Source organism: Dermacentor silvarum, chromosome 1, assembly GCF_013339745.2.
Source record: "Dermacentor silvarum isolate Dsil-2018 chromosome 1, BIME_Dsil_1.4, whole genome shotgun sequence".
NCBI classification, from domain to species: Eukaryota; Metazoa; Arthropoda; class Arachnida; order Ixodida; family Ixodidae; genus Dermacentor; species Dermacentor silvarum.
The window spans coordinates 101,488,909-101,505,974 of NC_051154.1; the positions used below are offsets into that span (position 1 = coordinate 101,488,909).

The window sequence follows — 17,066 nt, forward strand, 5'->3', positions numbered from 1 at the left end:
TCGCAGCGGGCTGCGACGCTCGATACAATTAGCAGAAAGCGCTCACCCAAAAAGTGAAGTGGACTCGTAGCTTTCCAAAGCTGTCGCAGTACTCTTGACACGAACATAAAAATTTTATTCCTTGTCTTTGCTAACTACATCGTTAAAACTTGACGTAAACACGCGTTAATGACATTACTTGCAACCCGTCGCTGTCCAGGGCACTACTGCAGTATGATCACAGCAGCGAAGCATGGGCGAAGCTGCAACAGCAGACAACAGTTCGTAGCCGCCTACCCGTAGTTGCTTAGTAGCCAATCCAAGATCGATCCAGAGGTGTTCAATGCTTCAACAACTCTCGTTCATGTAATGCATCAGTGATGTGCATTCGAAACACTTTTTGAGCAAGCTTTTAAGAGACGAGAGAAGAAAACACTGAGTAATACAGTTTCCGAGATTGCAGGATGTCCACTTTTGACTTGACAAAGCCAGCCGACAGTTCTGAAAGTGAAGATGACGACTACGTTCCATCGGGTACGTGCCGCCAATCTCTAGACTGTCCTCTCATAAATTCGATGATGCCTCAGAAGCGTTCGGCTCGTAAGCGCGGTCGGTAGCTCACATACCTTTTATATGAGCTGTGCTGGCGGTTAATGCTTTTTTCGAGGAGGGGTGACATTGCTTGGTGCTACCTGTCGAAGTAGAGCGCTGTCATGCCCTGCGACTTCTGCAACACAGTCAGAACTTTGCCCCACTCTTTGCTATGGCCCCACGGGGAACTTGTATCATTCTGCATTTTCTCAAACGGCTACGGCTAACAGTTGTGTTAATCTGTAAAAGCAGCTAGATTTTATATTTTTCTGAAAAATTTGTAGGGCGTCACATCAGTGAAACTGACTCGTCAGATGCCACAACCTGGAAGTTGGTGTGTGCGCGTAAGGTTTTTGATTTCCCATTGCACAGCGTCACTTGACTATTTTTCAGCCGAAGAGAGCGAAATTGATGAGTCGGATGCTGAAAACGATGCTGGGGATGACGCTGAGATACCTGCTGGGAAGAAGCGCAAGGTAACAACGAAAAAGCAATCGTCAAGGTGAGGATCTGAACGTATCTAAATCCTGGCTTCCGATTTTGCAGTGTTATCAGACAACACAGCTGAATCAGACAGCAACGAAAAATATATCCATGTTAACCTTCTAGCTCACAAAAGAGACAAGGACACAATAGACTTGGAGAAAGCTCTGCATTTTCTTCACATATAGATGTGATGTCCTAGGCCGGTGTAATGTAGCATTTCCTTCCGCTCGATTCAATGCCACTCCTATCATTGGAGACTGGATGTTAGGCACTAAAATGCTGTTTTAGGCGCCTATAACAGGCACTCAAGATGTCATTCAAGGCATATCTAGGCACGAAATACTGTTCTTTAGGCATGTATAGGCTCAAATAATAAATTATGCTGTGCTTCTGAGAATAAATAATTTTTTTATGAGCACAACCCACTAATTCCCTGTTTTGTGAAATTCACTATTGATAAAACAAAAGTTGCGTAGGTTATAAGATTTATCTGAAATTTAGTGCGGCTCTCGAAACTGATCAACAAAAAGAAAGTAAGGGATATCCGAAATTGTAACGTGGAAAAGATTGAGGAAGCAGTAAAATATGGACGCAGCATGAAATCGGTGAGAAGAAAACTAGGCATAAGACAAGGCAAAATGTATGCACTGAAAGATAACCAGGGTAATATCATCAGCAATTTCAATGACATAGTAAAAGCAGTGGAAGAATTCTATACTGAGCAGTACAGGGCCCAGAGCAGCCAAGCTACTTTATTCGAAGTAGCGATGAACAGGATACAGAGGCCCCTTCTAAACTAGCAATGAAATTAGAAGGGCCTTGAAAGGACATGACCAAGGGAATAGCTGCTGGAGAAGATGGAATAACAGTCGATTTACTCAAGAATGGAGGAGATATATTTGAAAAGCTTGCGGCCCTTTATACGCCATGCCTCACGACTTCAAGTGTACCAGAAAGCTGGAAGAACGCCAACATTATGCTCATCCATAAGAAGGTAGACATTAAAGAATTGAAGAATTATAGACCCATTAGCTTGCTCTCAGTATTGTATAAAATATTCAAGGTAATTTCAAATAGAATCAGGGCAACACTTCAGCCAACCAAGAGAACAGGCTGGCTTCAGGAAGGGATATTCTACGATGGATCATATCCATGTCATCAACCAGGTAATAGAGAAATCTGCAGAGTACAATCAACCTCTCTATATGGCTTTCATAGATTATGAAAAAGCATTTGATTCAGTAGAGATACCAGCAGTCATAGAGGCACTGCGAAATCAAGGAGTAAAGGAGGCATACGTGAATATCTTGGCAAATATCTACAAGGATTGCACAGCAACATTGGTTCTCCACAAGAAAAGTAGAAAGATACCTATCAAGGAAGGGGTCAGGCACGGAGACACAATCTGTCCAATGCTATTCACTGCATGCTTAGAAGAAGTATTCAAGCTCTTAGACTGGGAAGGCTTAGGAATGAGGATCAACGGCGAATATCTCAGCAACCTTTGGTTTGCAGATGACATTGTCCTATTCAGCAACAATGGGGACGAATTACAGCAAATGATTGAGGACCTTAACCGAGAAAGTGTAAGAGTGGGGTTGAAGATTAGTATGCAGAAGACAGAGATAATGTTCAATAGCCTGGCAAGGGAACAAGAATTGAGGATCGCCAGTCAGCCTCTAGAGTCTGTAAAGGAGTACGTTTATCTAGGTCACTTACTCACAGGGAATCCTGATCATGAGAAAGAAATTTATAGAAGAATTAAATTGGGCTGGAGTGCATACGGCAGGGCAGGCATTACCAAATCCTGACTGGGAGATTACCACTGTCGTTGAAAAGAAAAGTGTACAATCATTGCATTCTACCGGTGCTAACACAAGGTGCAGAAACTTGGAGGTTAAAGGGACACTAAAGAGAAACAGAAGTTCTGCTGGAATAAAAGAGGGACCTTCAGGAATGCATGAAGTTTTTGTTGGGTCCAAGAATATGAGTTATTAGCAGAGAAATTCATAAACAAAGACTAAATATCTTTTCCTCAATTTCTCTCACCCCAGATTCGGCGCTGAAGCAGTGTCATCACGGATTTAATTGCTCTCAGCGAATTGGAGGGCGCCATGATACATCACCGCTTTTGTAAACGGCCGAGGCACTCGCTCCATCATAGGCTGCATGGCCGCTGCGTTTGCGTTCACTGCGACTTTTGTTTAGGTGTTCTGTGGCCGCGATGGATACCGTTGCTGACGCTGAACCTTGCAACGAAGAGCTCGCCAGGGAAGTGGGACTGCATTTGAGTGACTTCAGTGAAACGGAGCACAAAATGATCCTCCGTGCTCGCGCGGTAGATGTTTCCGCGTACGATGGCGGTGAGCAGCGGGCCGCGCCGACGGAAAGTGAAGCCTCGTTTTCGTCAACGGAAGTCGAGGTGGCCGGTCCGTCAGTCGATAATATTCCCGACAGAAAAAGCGTAGAAAGTTGCGCGCGTACTCGGTACGGTTTTTTCGTGTCTTTTTTAATGACATTCAGCACTCACCGAGCCGCCAGTTTGAAGCTGCAGGGGCATCAGTAGGGGTTTTGATGAAGGCGACATTGATGGGACAGCTGCTCGAGAAAGGACTGGCCTCTGGGGCACGCCAAGATACTTTCCGAGGGCAGGATTATATACATACTCCGAGGGCGAGAAATGCTGGCTCTTTTGCCGTTTTATCATTGGCAGAGCACTGAGCCATTGCGAACTCCGGGGCTCATCGCACGGCACCACATGAAAGGACACAGTCGGGTCAACACTGCCGCTGCCCCTGAGCAAGCACCTTGCACCATTTATACAGCCCTCAACACTACACACATGAGGCATTTTCTGGCTGTTTCCCGCGCAGTCAACGTTTTTCGAGCCACGCAACATGCAACCAAACACTGCAACACTGTAGAGCGGAACAGGTGCGCGCGATGATGCATGGAGCATAAACGAAACTATCATGACCGCATGTAGCGCCACGCCATTTTTTCTTATAACTTATTTAGTTTGTGCTAAACTTGTACATCCTCTCTTGAAACGGCTTAAAAAGTTGGCAAATGCTGTTTATGTACGTTTAAGGTTTTCATTTTGAGTTTTATTAACAGCAATAAATCGCTCTCGACCAATCGCAGCCGGGCTGCGTTTGTGATCTCCGACATCACGAACGTGTAGTGTGGGAAATTCGAAGGGGCGTCAGCACCTATCCTTCAGTTTTCGCTATTTTCTCGCTTATTAAACCTCTGTTCGCAGTAAGAATGGTATGTCTGTGATCGTGACAGGATAATCTACCATTAAAGCTGAACTTCCGGTTTCTCTGTAGTGTCCCTTGAACAAAGAAGCTCGAGAACAAGTTAAGGACCGCACAAAGAGCGATGGAACAAAAAATGTTAGGCCTAACGTTAAGAGACAGGAAGAGAGCGGTTTGGATCAGAGAACAAATGGGGATAGCCGATGTTCTAGTTGACATTAAGCGGAAAAAGTGGAGCTGGGCAGGCCATGTAATGCGTAGGATGGATAACCGGTGGACCATTAGGGCTACTGAATGGATACCAAGAGAAGGGAAGCACAGTCGAGGACGGCAGAAAACTAGGTGGAGTGATGAAGTTGGGAAATTCGCAGGCACAAGTTGGAATCGGCAAGCTCAAGACAGGGGTAATTGGAGATCGCAGGGAGAGGCCTTCGTCCTGCAGTGGACATAAATATAGGCTAATGATGATGATGATAGACACCATGAGAAAAGTTGAGAAAGCAGTGATAAACAAGCACACAAGATTTTTGGGTTTGTCAATACTTTTTTCTCCGAGTCTTGGGCTGTATGCAGAAAAGCAACGTTCGACATCCACCAAAGTTAGGAGTGCATATTCGTACTTCACAATAATCTATGATCCAATGCCTTCTGAAAATCTAGAATGTTTGTTGGTCAGAACCTTTGACAGTTCTTTCAATACTGAAAAACCCAGAATTTTTGTCCAAGACAAGATTGAAGTTTCAAACGAACTCTATCAGCAACAGGTCCATTGGGGATGGTGGTGAACTTTTTCTGAACATCCAAAATGAGCCCTCCATTCCCAGTCAGATTTGCACCCGAGCATTCTTGATGATCTTGGCTAAGAACGTAAAGTGAGCGCACAATTACTCTAAGTGGCTTTCATGTGTATCGTCGCATAGCGATGCTCTCGTCTGCTGAAAAGCTGTTAATAACAGCCTTTGCACCAGCGAAGTGTTTATTGTAATAACCGGCTGCCGTCAGCCAAGTTTCCCAGAGGGTGTTAACATTATTTATGTAAATAAAGTGAGGCTGGGACAAAACACTGAAAAAGGCATTTTTAGACTCAAAAATTCCAATATTGACACCAAAATCGAAATAGGCATTTATAGGCACAAACAAAGTGGCACTAGAATATTTCTAGACCAATAGTCTGTGCTTGTATGTTAAATAGGCACGATAAGGGCATCAGAAAAAAACAGGTATTTTTGCCTAAAATTCCACTCTCTACTTATCCACCGTTCACGGCCAACTGATCTCATTGATAACGCAGGCGAACTGCCACTCTGATTACTGACGAAGCGCAAAAAGGAATGGCATTGGCATGGAATTGTTACATTATCCTGGGGCTTAGTTTCTTTTGTGCGCTAGTAGGCTAATGTAGAATCAACAAGCCCAAATTTATACATTCTTTCAAGAAAAATGTCATTTTAAAACATGACAATTTGGTTAAAAATATGGCATGTGTATGACACCTTTGGTTTTAAATATTGCCACCTCCCAGTGTGTTCAGGTGCAAAAGCACTCTCGCTGCCAACATACATGTGAATGCATTAAGAACAGCAATGAATCGATAAATAAATGGCATGGGATTTCAAAAGGTTATAGCACTTGAAAGAATTGTGCAGAACCACTCTTTGTACATTGGCAGTGTAAATAGCACTATAAGGAGCACATATTAGTGCCAAGTTTTGCTCTGGATACTTGTCAGTATCCTCTAATTAAACTCTTCACTCTATCTCTCAAGAGACCAAAAACTACTGATTTGCTTTGTTATATTATTTTTTGTGACCAGAACTTTTATGGACCAGAATTTTTATGGACAAAAAAGATCTGATTTATGGATGGCGTCTAGCATTAGACCAAAAATTATATTTTCTAAATGGCACAAGGTGTGAAAAACTAAACAAAGCTATTGGGCACAGTATGAGAGATAACATGGCGTGATCCGTATGGCTTGGCTACCAGCACTTAAATGAAGCACCGCATGGGCTCCCTTCTGGAAATTTCTGTAAATGCCTTCAAAACAAGGGAATTTTTTAACTGTTAAAATGATGTTCCTGGACAAACTGCAAACACAGACAGACACCGTCTCTTCACGAAATATATTGCACAACCACTGTCTGTGGTCGTTGCAGTCGGGTCCGCTGAGCCAAAATTTTACCTGAAAAGTGCAATTGCCGTGAGAGTATGATGGGAAATAACTCGTGTTGTAGTGCTGTCTGTACAACCTCTGGCAATGATGTCTCAATGCAGCGATCGCATGGGTTCACAGTGATTGTGAATGCTCAGGCAAGTGCGCAATGCTGTTCCCATTTCGTTTTGAGTGGTACTGTCTATTTTTAGTTTGACCAGAATTTTGAAAATTGTTTATGAAGTATAAAGTAATTTGGCCTCTTCCAAGTGGCTGTATGAATCGTTATGAAGAGGCACACATTACTTGCACAACAAATTGAAATCTCGATACAGATAATTAAAAATATTCACTTATAAACTTCGCTTGTTGAAGTAGTGAAATTGCAGTGGAGAAGTGGTGAAGTCATCTCTTTAGCAGAAATCCCAAGACTAGCATCACCTTAAAAGTATCCGTGCCAAAAAAGTGGTAAAATATATATTGGTGTTGCAGTTATATTGGTTTCAAAATGTTAGAGAAAGGCTTTTAGGAAACTTACATGAACGCGAATATATTTCATATGAAATGTTGCAGACAGATATGTAAAAAATGGTGATAGTCGTAGGATCTCTGCTAAGTAGACATGACTTTTTAGTTCACAATGTCAGAATATAAAAACGTGAACAATTAAAAAGGTAGTGTTTTTAATTAGCTACATGAATGAACATCGAGATTGGCCGTTCAAGTAACATCTGCCTCCTCAGATAATCCATCTAAAATGGCGGAATTGTGCTTTCCGTGCAATTGCAATAAAAATATACATCATCATCAGCCTATCTTTATGTCCACTGCAAGATGGTATCTCCCAGTGATCTCCAGTTCACCCTGTCTCTTCTTGTAGCTCACGTCTATCTCGTTTCTCTCTCTCCCAGCCTTTGGCATAATGTGTATTCATACTTTTACTCCTAACTAAATATGTATTGGTACAACCTAGTTCTTTCGACCCTTTTTCTCATGTTTAAAAAGCATATCTTATTTTTCCGTCTTGTGGGGAGACTTGGAGCTGTATTTTCAGTGCCTACTTGCACATATGAACCCCCTTCTGTTTTTGTCACCCCTGCTTCTTTGAAGAACCAACAGCAGTACCTCTACTTGTTGCCTAAAACACCCCTTCCCCCATTTCCCCCATTTTTGCCCACCCCCTTCCCCCTTTTTAAAAACAAATTGACTTTCCTTACCTCATTCTTCACACCGGCTAGGAGCAAGCTACACACATGACTGCTGCTAAGGAAAGCAGTTGCTGCCCTGTAGAAGACCAGGTCTCCTTATCAAAACATTGGCTTCAGTGACATTCCTTATTCGACCACTATTCATCACTTCAAGCCTCCATCTTTCTGTGAACTACTCTCATTTGGATTCATGCCTCTTCATTTAAGTCAGCAATGTAATGCTCTTCCAAGAGATATGCCTCCAAACTGCAAGAATCAGTAGTGTCATCTAAGGTTGTTCCAGGAGAGTTTTGCAACTTGCCAGATTGTTAAAAATAGCACTGAAAAGTTCTTCAGACTACACAATAATTCTCTATGAGGATGCTTAAAATAGGCACATGTCATGATATATTATGGAGCCATATATGGGTGTGGTGTTTCACATTATTTGTAAAACTATTTATAGCTTATTCTTGAGTGTTCATTTTGCTTTTGCTTTGTTGCTTATATTTGAACTTGTCTTACTTCTAACAATTTACGTGCATAAATGTGCATTTCATTGTTTTTTGTAGAAAGCGCAAAGGCGGCATTTCTCTGGAGGGTGAAGATAGCCCAGCACATGAGAGTGCCAGCCCTAATACGGCAGGTGATGCAGAGGAGCCAACTTCTATGCTTACTCCTGAAGAGGAGAAGAAAAAAGCAGACCTCCTGTGGTCTGATTTCTTGCGAGATGTTGAACCCATTCCAAAGAAACGAACTATCCCTGCCGTGACTGCAGTCACTGTAAGTTACTTGGCTTAACATTCGATGCCAAGTGCGTAAAAAATTTCGTTAAAAGTTTTGCAGATTCTTTAAAATATGTGAAGCCAAGTCTTTGGAGTTTAGGAAACAATTCCTGGCTACTCAGCCATGCCACTGATATGGCGACTTGCAGGACTTTGGGTTTCATTGCTGGCCACAGCAGGCGCATTTTAATAGTTGTAGATTGCAAAATGTGAGATTCCTGGCTTTTGGCGAGGTTGAATGCACCCTAGGCTTTGAAAGTGTGAATTCACTAAATTCGCATAACATAACTGCCAGCAGTGCGACTGGAGGTGGCATTGAGCATTGCAATGATGCATGAAGCCTTCACAAAATGTTCAAGCCCTGTAGCACTTTTTGAACAGGACAATTAAATAGAGTTCTGCATTTTTAGATTTTAATAAAATGTGGTAAACACTTGCCAGTAAGAAAAGTAGACAATTTGGATTTATCTGAAAAACTCAAAATTTCAAGGCACTCAGTTGTAATCACATGACCATGTCCTCACTACAGCTCTGAAATTCACTTATGCTTTCTGATGGCTTCTTCAAATCCCTATCTTTCAGTGCACTGGATAGTGCAGTCAGGTCATTATAACAACTGTTGGTCCTATTTTAAATTATGTCGCAAAAAATTTTTATTTTGAGCAAAAGCAAGAAAATCCTAAGTAATGTTATTATATTTTAGATTAGTTTATTGACATGTGTGTAACCTCATTACTCTATAAAAAGAGTAAAGGACTACTGCCTTGCATCAGTTTTGCACTTTCAGTCTTCAGTGACTGTCTGCAACCTCATCCATAGTGCAAGATCATGTCATTGCTAAAGCTTTGCTGACTGCCTTGCTTGAAATACATTTATGTTGTCTGGTGTTTGTGAATTTTCTTCCGGCACCCAGAATCATTTGAATGCAAGCTGAGATGTTACTGTTGATTATTCTAGGTTTGTCATTTTAAGACGCGCAGCATAAGCACCTTGTTGCATTTGCTATATGAGTTCAATTGAATCTGCTTGAACAGCTCCAGTACTAAATATCAATGCAAAATTATGATGCAGCTGTGCATTTATTGGCTATAAAGACAAAGACATTGAAATTTCAAGTCCGGTTTTAAAGTTCAAGTCTAGTGCCGCAAAGTGCTGAGCCTGGGCAAGTATTCTTAGAGTGCACTGCATGTTCATGTAGCTGTTCACAATGCCAGCTGTTTGTACTTATACAAAAATGGGGCGGCGCTTCGAATGGCAAGAGACGTGTGCATGCATTATCGCTTATTGATAAACATAACCTGACAGAGTCCATGGCGTGCGTCAAGCACAGAATTTCACTCTCTTACAACAGTTTGCCACTGTCCAGCCATGTGACAAAAAGCATTGCTATCCCTTCAGCTGACGCAAGACATTTGCTCCTTTATCAGCCACAAAAGGCAGCATATCAAAATTGCAACCTGTTGCACTAAAAACTGCTCCCTTTACTCCGACTGTAGCTTAGTGCTACATTCAGGTGGATGACAGTTTTTCCCCTTTCATGAACCTTTCTCCACCTTGTGGGATTCCACAGAACTGATTGCCATATTCAATGCCTTCTGCATTTTCCAAGTTCTGTTCCAAATTTGAAACTTGCCCTAGTGTTATTTAAAAAGTTATTAGAATAAATGAATTAGTGCTCTGATTTTTATAATTGCAATAAATCTTGGCAAAACTTGTTGTGAACCACTTGTCTTTAATACATACGTCATCACTAGGACACCTCATAGGTGAAATACCAACTGCTTGCAACATCTGGGATCACTTTCAGAGCATTTGTTATGTTTTGCATCACACATGGCACGGCAGAAGGGCAGCAATATAGAATGCATATTGATGAATATTGTTTTGCCCAAGCAGACAGCATCTCTGATTCTTCATTGATGCAAAAGCGTCAAATGGCTCTTTGCGCAAAAAAGTCAGCGGTGTCTGTAGCGAAACGGTGCCTCATTTCACATTGTCTGCAACGCCACATCATGAGCGCATGGCACTGGCTAGCGCTTGCTGGCTCGGGCCTCGACGAAGCAGAGCAGGCGAAAGGGGATACCTGCTGCCGCAGTATTGCGTGAGGGGAGAGGGCATCGCCTTGATGCACGTCACCCTCGCTCTCTGAACCCTGTGTTATCCAAACATTCCTAGTCCGCGCAAGCTCTTGCCTGCGTTCTGACTGCGCCTCAGTAAGGCCAAATCAAAATGCACCAAGCATATCAATGCACTCGCTTCCCCGCGAGGAGTTCATAGCACGAAGGACCGCACAGCAGTGTTCAGTTGGACATTAATGCTTTCGCATTCACAACTCAAAAGAAGTGTTTAGGGGTCCTCGGATTTTTTTATTTATTAATTCTTTTACTCTTCGGAATCGTACATCAGCGCTGCATAAATGGTAAATGGATCTTCTCTCTTTTCCTTTCATTTACTTGCCATTAATTGCTATGTTTTCATGAGACTTTTTGTTTTGTATACTACAGTATAGACCACTTATAACGTAACCGCTTATAGTGCAGGACCGGATATAATACGGTCTTTTCAGACTCCCGTTAATTTTCCCATAGCACTCTATGTTTACGCGTATCGCTTATAGTGCATTTGCGGGACACGAAATACCGGTTACAGTGCGGCTGCCTGGAAGTTCAGCAGTCAACCTAGACGGCAAACGCTCCCCTCAAGCCACAAATACTGTATTTACTCGAATATAACGTGCACTTTTTTTTCCCGATAAAACAGGTCCAAAATTGTGTGCGCGTTAGAATCGAGTACGACCCTAAATCTGCGTTACCATATAGCCGTCGGCATTTCAAAATGGCTGCCTCGCACGCGCGTCGAGCCTAGCTACTCTTGAGCCTAGCTACTCTCGAGCCTAGTTACCGTAGCTTCCTCCATGTGCTGCAGTACACGTGCTTAGGCAATAGGCTACTGTCTGTCTTCACGTTCTCTGCATCTGCTCTATCAGCATGAAGCACCAAGTTCATCATGATGCCACATTTAAAAGGAAAGTGATCATGCGTGCGGAGACGGATGGAAATCGGGCCACATCACGGGCGTTCGGAGAATCCGAAACTTGCGTTCGGGACTGGCGCAAACAGGAGGAGAGGATTTTCGCCAGCAAAGCAATGCGGAACGGTTTCAGTGGACCGAAGCAGGACTTAATCTGCGATGATTCAATTCGGCGATACGATCGCCTTGACCCTATCTTTAAAGCAATCTGCAACAATGAAAGTCTGCCGCGCACTGTGTTTTCACCGCTTATAGGTCGCGTTAATTCGCTCGCCGCGCTTCACTCAAGTGTTTTGACAGTTCGTTTCCGGTCAACGAGCGAGATGTGTTCATGTTTCCTTCTGCGCGCGCGACACCGTGCTTAATTTATTTAGTAAGCGAATACAGAACCTAGAGCACGGTGACAGCGACGGCAGAAATGCGCCTGGAGTGTCCCTTATCGCAATAAAATAGTTGTTTTGGTTATAGTGCGGATATTCGCGACTCCGGCGACTTACGTTATAAGCGGTGTACACTGTATTCAGGATTGATTGTGGGTTTAACCATCTGTGGTGACTGGATGGCCAAGGCATTCTGCTGCTTAGCACTAGGTTGCTGGTTTTAATACATGGTCGCAATGGTTGCATTGTGATTGGAGCAGAATGCGAAGCATTAATGTATAGAGTTTGGGGTCGTCAAAGTTTATCCATGGCCCTCCGTTGGCAGCATCTCTCGTGGTACCTCTGTTACTTTAGATGGTGGTAAACCTAATAAATCAATCAAGCAATTTATAATAAATGATTGGTATGAAATTTGTTTACATAGGCACTATAAATTATTTTGTAGGGAAAGCTTTTGATACAGTACAGTAGAACCCCAATATAACGAAGTTGTACTTGCAGTGAAAACTTCGTTATATCGCGAATTTCGTTCATTTGAGGTTTCGTTAATTCAATGGAACTAAGATTGGGAAATAAAAATAGTTTGTTACATCGCGAAATTTGTTACATAGAGGTTCGTTATTTTGAGGTTTGACTGTATCCACTAAAAAAAATTTCACATTTAAGTGAAAAGACCATCATGTCTATTCTAACATCTTATTTGCAGGAGCCCAGTAAACCGTCTTCCTCCACCGCAAGCTCCCAAGAAGCGCCCCCATCAGAGAAGAAAGTGAAAATTACTCAGTTACTGGAGTTTGCTGGAGAGACCATCAAGTGAGCACTCTTGATTTTGTTATAGCGAAGCTGTATATGGCTAACGAATTTGTCCGTCCGTCGCCTGTACGCAGAAACTATCATCATCAGCAATGGCTCGAGCGTCGTCGTCTTTCACAGTTGGCTCATTGGCGCCGCTCAGCGCACCGCGCGAACACGCTCATGCCGCTGCTCCCGCGTTTGTTGTCGTCTTCTTCCACAGCTGGCTCCATTGCTACTCATCATTTCAGCTCAGAATTTCACTTCTTTTCTGTCGTCGTAAGGGGGAGGCTGCGTTTATGGGGGTATGAGCCCTTGCTTAAGGGGATATGAGTCATTCATTATCTTACGTGACGGGCAGATTTAATTTTGAAGAATTGCGAGCGGCAATGTGACAACGGCGGACTGCGGGCATTCTGTCAGTGACATCATTTTCTCCGTCGCAGCCGAATGTATGTGTGTGTAACCTCATTAAGAAACATAGACGTAACCAATAATTGAAAAAGACTTTAATGTACTGTCGGGATTAACCCAGTTATAAACACCGGGCCGCACATTTCAGCTTCGCTGTTACCATCTGTACGGAGTGCTTGGGCGATGATTTTTTCTTCAGCTATTTTGCTATGTATATGTTTGTGGCCCAGCTTGCAATAATTTTTCACATTGTAATGGCTGATCGAGAGTAAAGTAACAATCAAGAAAATCGAGATGTGTAGACAGCGCCCCACGGCCCCTCTGGAGGTATGGGACACTGATATGTCTAGCAGGTGCCGTATGTAATTTTAAGGTCGGAAGGTTGCTGCTAGTGTGGCCTCAAATCAACTTCTGTGTATGTATGCTAGGAGTACTTTCCATGTGCATCTCATTTTTCCTCTCATGTTGCTATGGCAACAGTGTCTTTCAATTGCTTCCATTCATGATAACTGAACCATAGCAGCAGCTGGGTCACTATAAGTGAAAGATCTCTGTAGGCCTCTTGTTATGTTTGTTAGTTGATGAGAAACTTCATGCTAAGCAAGGGGGTGGGGCTCGGGCTTACATTGAGTGGGGCCAACTGTTTCATGAAATACATTCCACATTGGTGAGATGTCTGTCTGACTTGGAAGGTAAAAAATACGAAAGGCTATTCCACCTGCAAATTTTTTATGGAAATTTTTTAACCCAAGACCGTTACCAACTGCTTCAGCATGCACTATTTAGTTCATGAAACATGTAACACATTTTTATAAAGAATGAATTAGTTTACGTGTGGGCAATAAATGGTGAATAGTCAAAAGACGGGGCCAAGCTTGCTTCATTACATAGCTGGTTGTCATTTAATGTTGGTGCCATCATGCTGCACTCTTGTACATGGTGCTTTATGTTAGTGCTTGGAAAAGAATAGCATTCATGGTATTTGTGTTAAGTGTTGACAGGTAGCTGCTCTCGAATCTTTCTTTATGTTGACAGTGGCAGTAACTGGTCTTTGGTATTTTAGGGTGGACAAGGAAGTGTCAGCTGATTCTAAGGAGGCACGCTTATTCGCAAAAAAAGAGGAAGAAGAGGTGGCTGGACCGACCAAGTCACCACCAGGACTGACTGGGTATGTGGAGCACAGTGTATGCAGGCTTCATTTGTCTAAGCCACCATTGTTGCTGGAATAATGGTCTTTGCTATGCTTGAATAGAAAACCTCGCATAAGTGAGTCATACTTTCTCTAATGAGTGTTTTAGCAATTTGAATTGGTTTGTGCCAGCTTTGTCCAAAGTGTTGTAAAGGCATGTACAGTAAAACCTCGATAATTCGAAGGTCGCCGGACCGCGAAAATTCTTCGAATTAAGCGGATTTTCGAATTAATCGAAACGAATAATAAAAAAAAAAAACAAGCAAGAACTTGCCGCAAAAAGAAATCACCTTTATTTTCCATGTCCGAGAAAAATTACTCAATGTAATCACCGATGCGGGATTACTTGGCGCGCTGGTTCGCCGCTCCTAGTGCCATGCTCTCCAGCTGGCTCAAAAAACGTAGCATACAAATATCACCCGCACTGCACTCAACAAAGTTGCGGACGATGTTCATGGAATCGATAACTGCCGCGAAAGCGGGCGTCGTGGTGCTTGACTCCAAAAATTTGGACTTGCTGGATATTCCGGACTTCAAGAATGCACCGTCACGGTTCCCATTGAGTTCATGCATTTTCGCACCCAATTTTTCTGACGAATTGAGACCCCAAAGTTCGATTTTGCGGACTAAATCGCTCTTTCCGAGCCGCGCTACCCAATCTTGGAGGCCGCCATGTTGGATTTTGCACTGGCTTGGATTCCAGTGGCTCGCTGTATAGCCTCCAAGATTGGAACGCGCGCTATCAATAGAGAGCTCGCGCAATCCTCCAGTCTCGGAGGCCATGCCCGCTCTTCCTTGACTGACAAAACGCTCCAGAGTACATACTGCACTTTTTCTTTTTTCTTTGTATATGCGCTCAGCACTATCGTTATAACCATTTATTGTGGGATGTTTTTTTATTGCGACAGCAATTATATGGACGCTTCAAGCGCAGATTTTCGCCGTCGGCGTCGCCGCCCTGAGGTTCCATACAAAGTCCAAGGGTGATAAAATCATCGCTGCGTGCCCGCCGTATGTGCGAGTGACAGCGCGCGGGGGACGCGCGCTTTCATGGAGAGCGAACGCACGGCGGAGCGTAAACGCGACTTCCTCCCTCGTGCGAAAGGCCATGGGGGTATGGGAGGGATGAGGGGGGGGGGGGGGGGCTTCTACTCTTTTAACAACTGCGTACTTAGCGCTGGAGCAGTTTCTCGTGCGCACCGTATCTTGAAAGTGATCTCCAGACGGCTCTGACCTTTTGTATGTGCTGTGCTCTCGCCGCTCAGTTTCCGTTGAAGCGATAGACCGCACGAACCTTCGCTCGCTGCGGCGGCCGGGCTCGTTCGTGCGTGCTGACACCACGCTTGTTAATTCAGTGAGTCTTTTTTTTTTTTTTTTTTTTCTCAAGTTTCGGTTGCTATTTTGAACATGGCGTGTACACTGAGCAGGTGTCTCGGAGACCCATGTCTCAGTGATCGGCGCTACCTCCTGTACCTTCGCGAGAGCTAAGCGGTGCGAAGCTCGTTTCTTGGATCTCCATGGCGAACTCCGTTGGCAGAGATCGCCAACGCGGTGATGTTCGTGTCGACTGTACACGGAGACGTCATTGCTGCGCAAATCCAAGCAAGTCGATCCCCTCCAAGCGTAGTATGAGGCAGGGCATTATTAGAGATTTTTTTTAAGCCGCACTAATTTTTTTTTTTCGGCCGAACGAGCTTTCCGGACTATTTTTCAGTCCCCACGAGCTCGGAAAATCGGTTGGCGACTGGACGGGGCGCCCTAACCTAACCGCCGCACGTTGCTACTAGCCGGAAACTTCGAATTATCCGAATAGAGCCGCGCGGGCCATTCAAATTATCCGGTAGAATTTGCATTGAGAATGACGGGACCGCTCAAATTCTTCGAATTAACCGAATTTTCGAATTAACCGAGTTCGAATTATCGAGGTTTTACTGTAGATTGAGGAAGTATCAAATAATACATTCTTGTTTGTTGATAGAGCTTACTGTTGCAATGGCAGCTCTCTGCTGTGTGTGCATGTATGTGCTGTGTGTGCATGTATGTAAATGCCATCATATGAAATAATGTTAAGGGTGGCCACAGGTATTTTATTTTCACTCTTAAAGAGCTGCAAGAGGCTATGTTCAGGCGCACTGCAGTGTGTGCGAAGTTTTGACCCTTTGGGTGCCGTGTGTTTTTCCAAAGTGCAAGAAATTCAATATCTCTCTTAAGTAATACATTAGGAGGCTTTAAATTCAATTGTTATTTATTGGTGATATGTTGTTGAACATTTAAATTGGAACATTCAAAGGAAATTAAGACAGGTTAATCAATGATTTTTATTATGACATTAATGTTACTCTGGCAACATGGCCTCTTAGTTGCTGTCATTGCCTCTTGAAGCTCATAATCAACAACAAAGTCCTAAGAAGTTTTTTAATTTCCACATCAATGTTAAGTTATTGAATATCTGCATCATTAAAAAATTGTGCCGGCTTTTTACACCGGCCTACCGTGTCGGAAAACAAGACGCAAGCAACGATGACAATTGATGAGTTTTGTAGCACCATCCGTTGTATAAAGACAAAACCTACCATAAAATTTTAGTTAAACCAACTTCTGAGTAGATGACGCAACCATGGTTGCCCACGGTTGCGCCGTCTACTTTCACGTTCACAAATTATCTCGGGCATGGCCAGGGGTGTGCATTGGTGGCAAGATGAGTATACTTGGATCTGGCGCTTGAAGGGTTAAGATACAGCAAATGCTTCTGTTTCTTGATTCTGAAGCTCGGTGGTTGAGAACTACAATTTCATATATATTTTCTTTCCCCCATGGTAGT

The 17,066-nt window shown here is 43.3% G+C and overlaps 2 protein-coding genes across 2 annotated transcripts in view; one reads left to right on the forward strand and one right to left on the reverse strand.

Moving 5' to 3' along the window:
* Positions 1–241, reverse strand: part of LOC119433793 (thymidine kinase 2, mitochondrial-like) — a 48,653-nt gene extending 48,412 nt beyond the window's left edge. Inside the window, exon 1 of the mRNA XM_037701055.2 lies at positions 47–241. Coding sequence (XP_037556983.1) covers positions 47–107 — 61 coding nt within the window. The 5' untranslated portion in view covers positions 108–241. The remainder of the gene's footprint in view (positions 1–46) is intronic.
* A 57-nt stretch (positions 242–298) lies between these two features.
* Positions 299–17,066, forward strand: part of LOC119433782 (craniofacial development protein 1) — a 36,630-nt gene continuing 19,862 nt past the window's right edge. Inside the window, exons 1-5 of the mRNA XM_037701045.2 lie at positions 299–513; positions 964–1,072; positions 8,228–8,438; positions 12,557–12,663; positions 14,120–14,224. Coding sequence (XP_037556973.1) covers positions 444–513; positions 964–1,072; positions 8,228–8,438; positions 12,557–12,663; positions 14,120–14,224 — 602 coding nt within the window. The 5' untranslated portion in view covers positions 299–443. The remainder of the gene's footprint in view (positions 514–963; positions 1,073–8,227; positions 8,439–12,556; positions 12,664–14,119; positions 14,225–17,066) is intronic.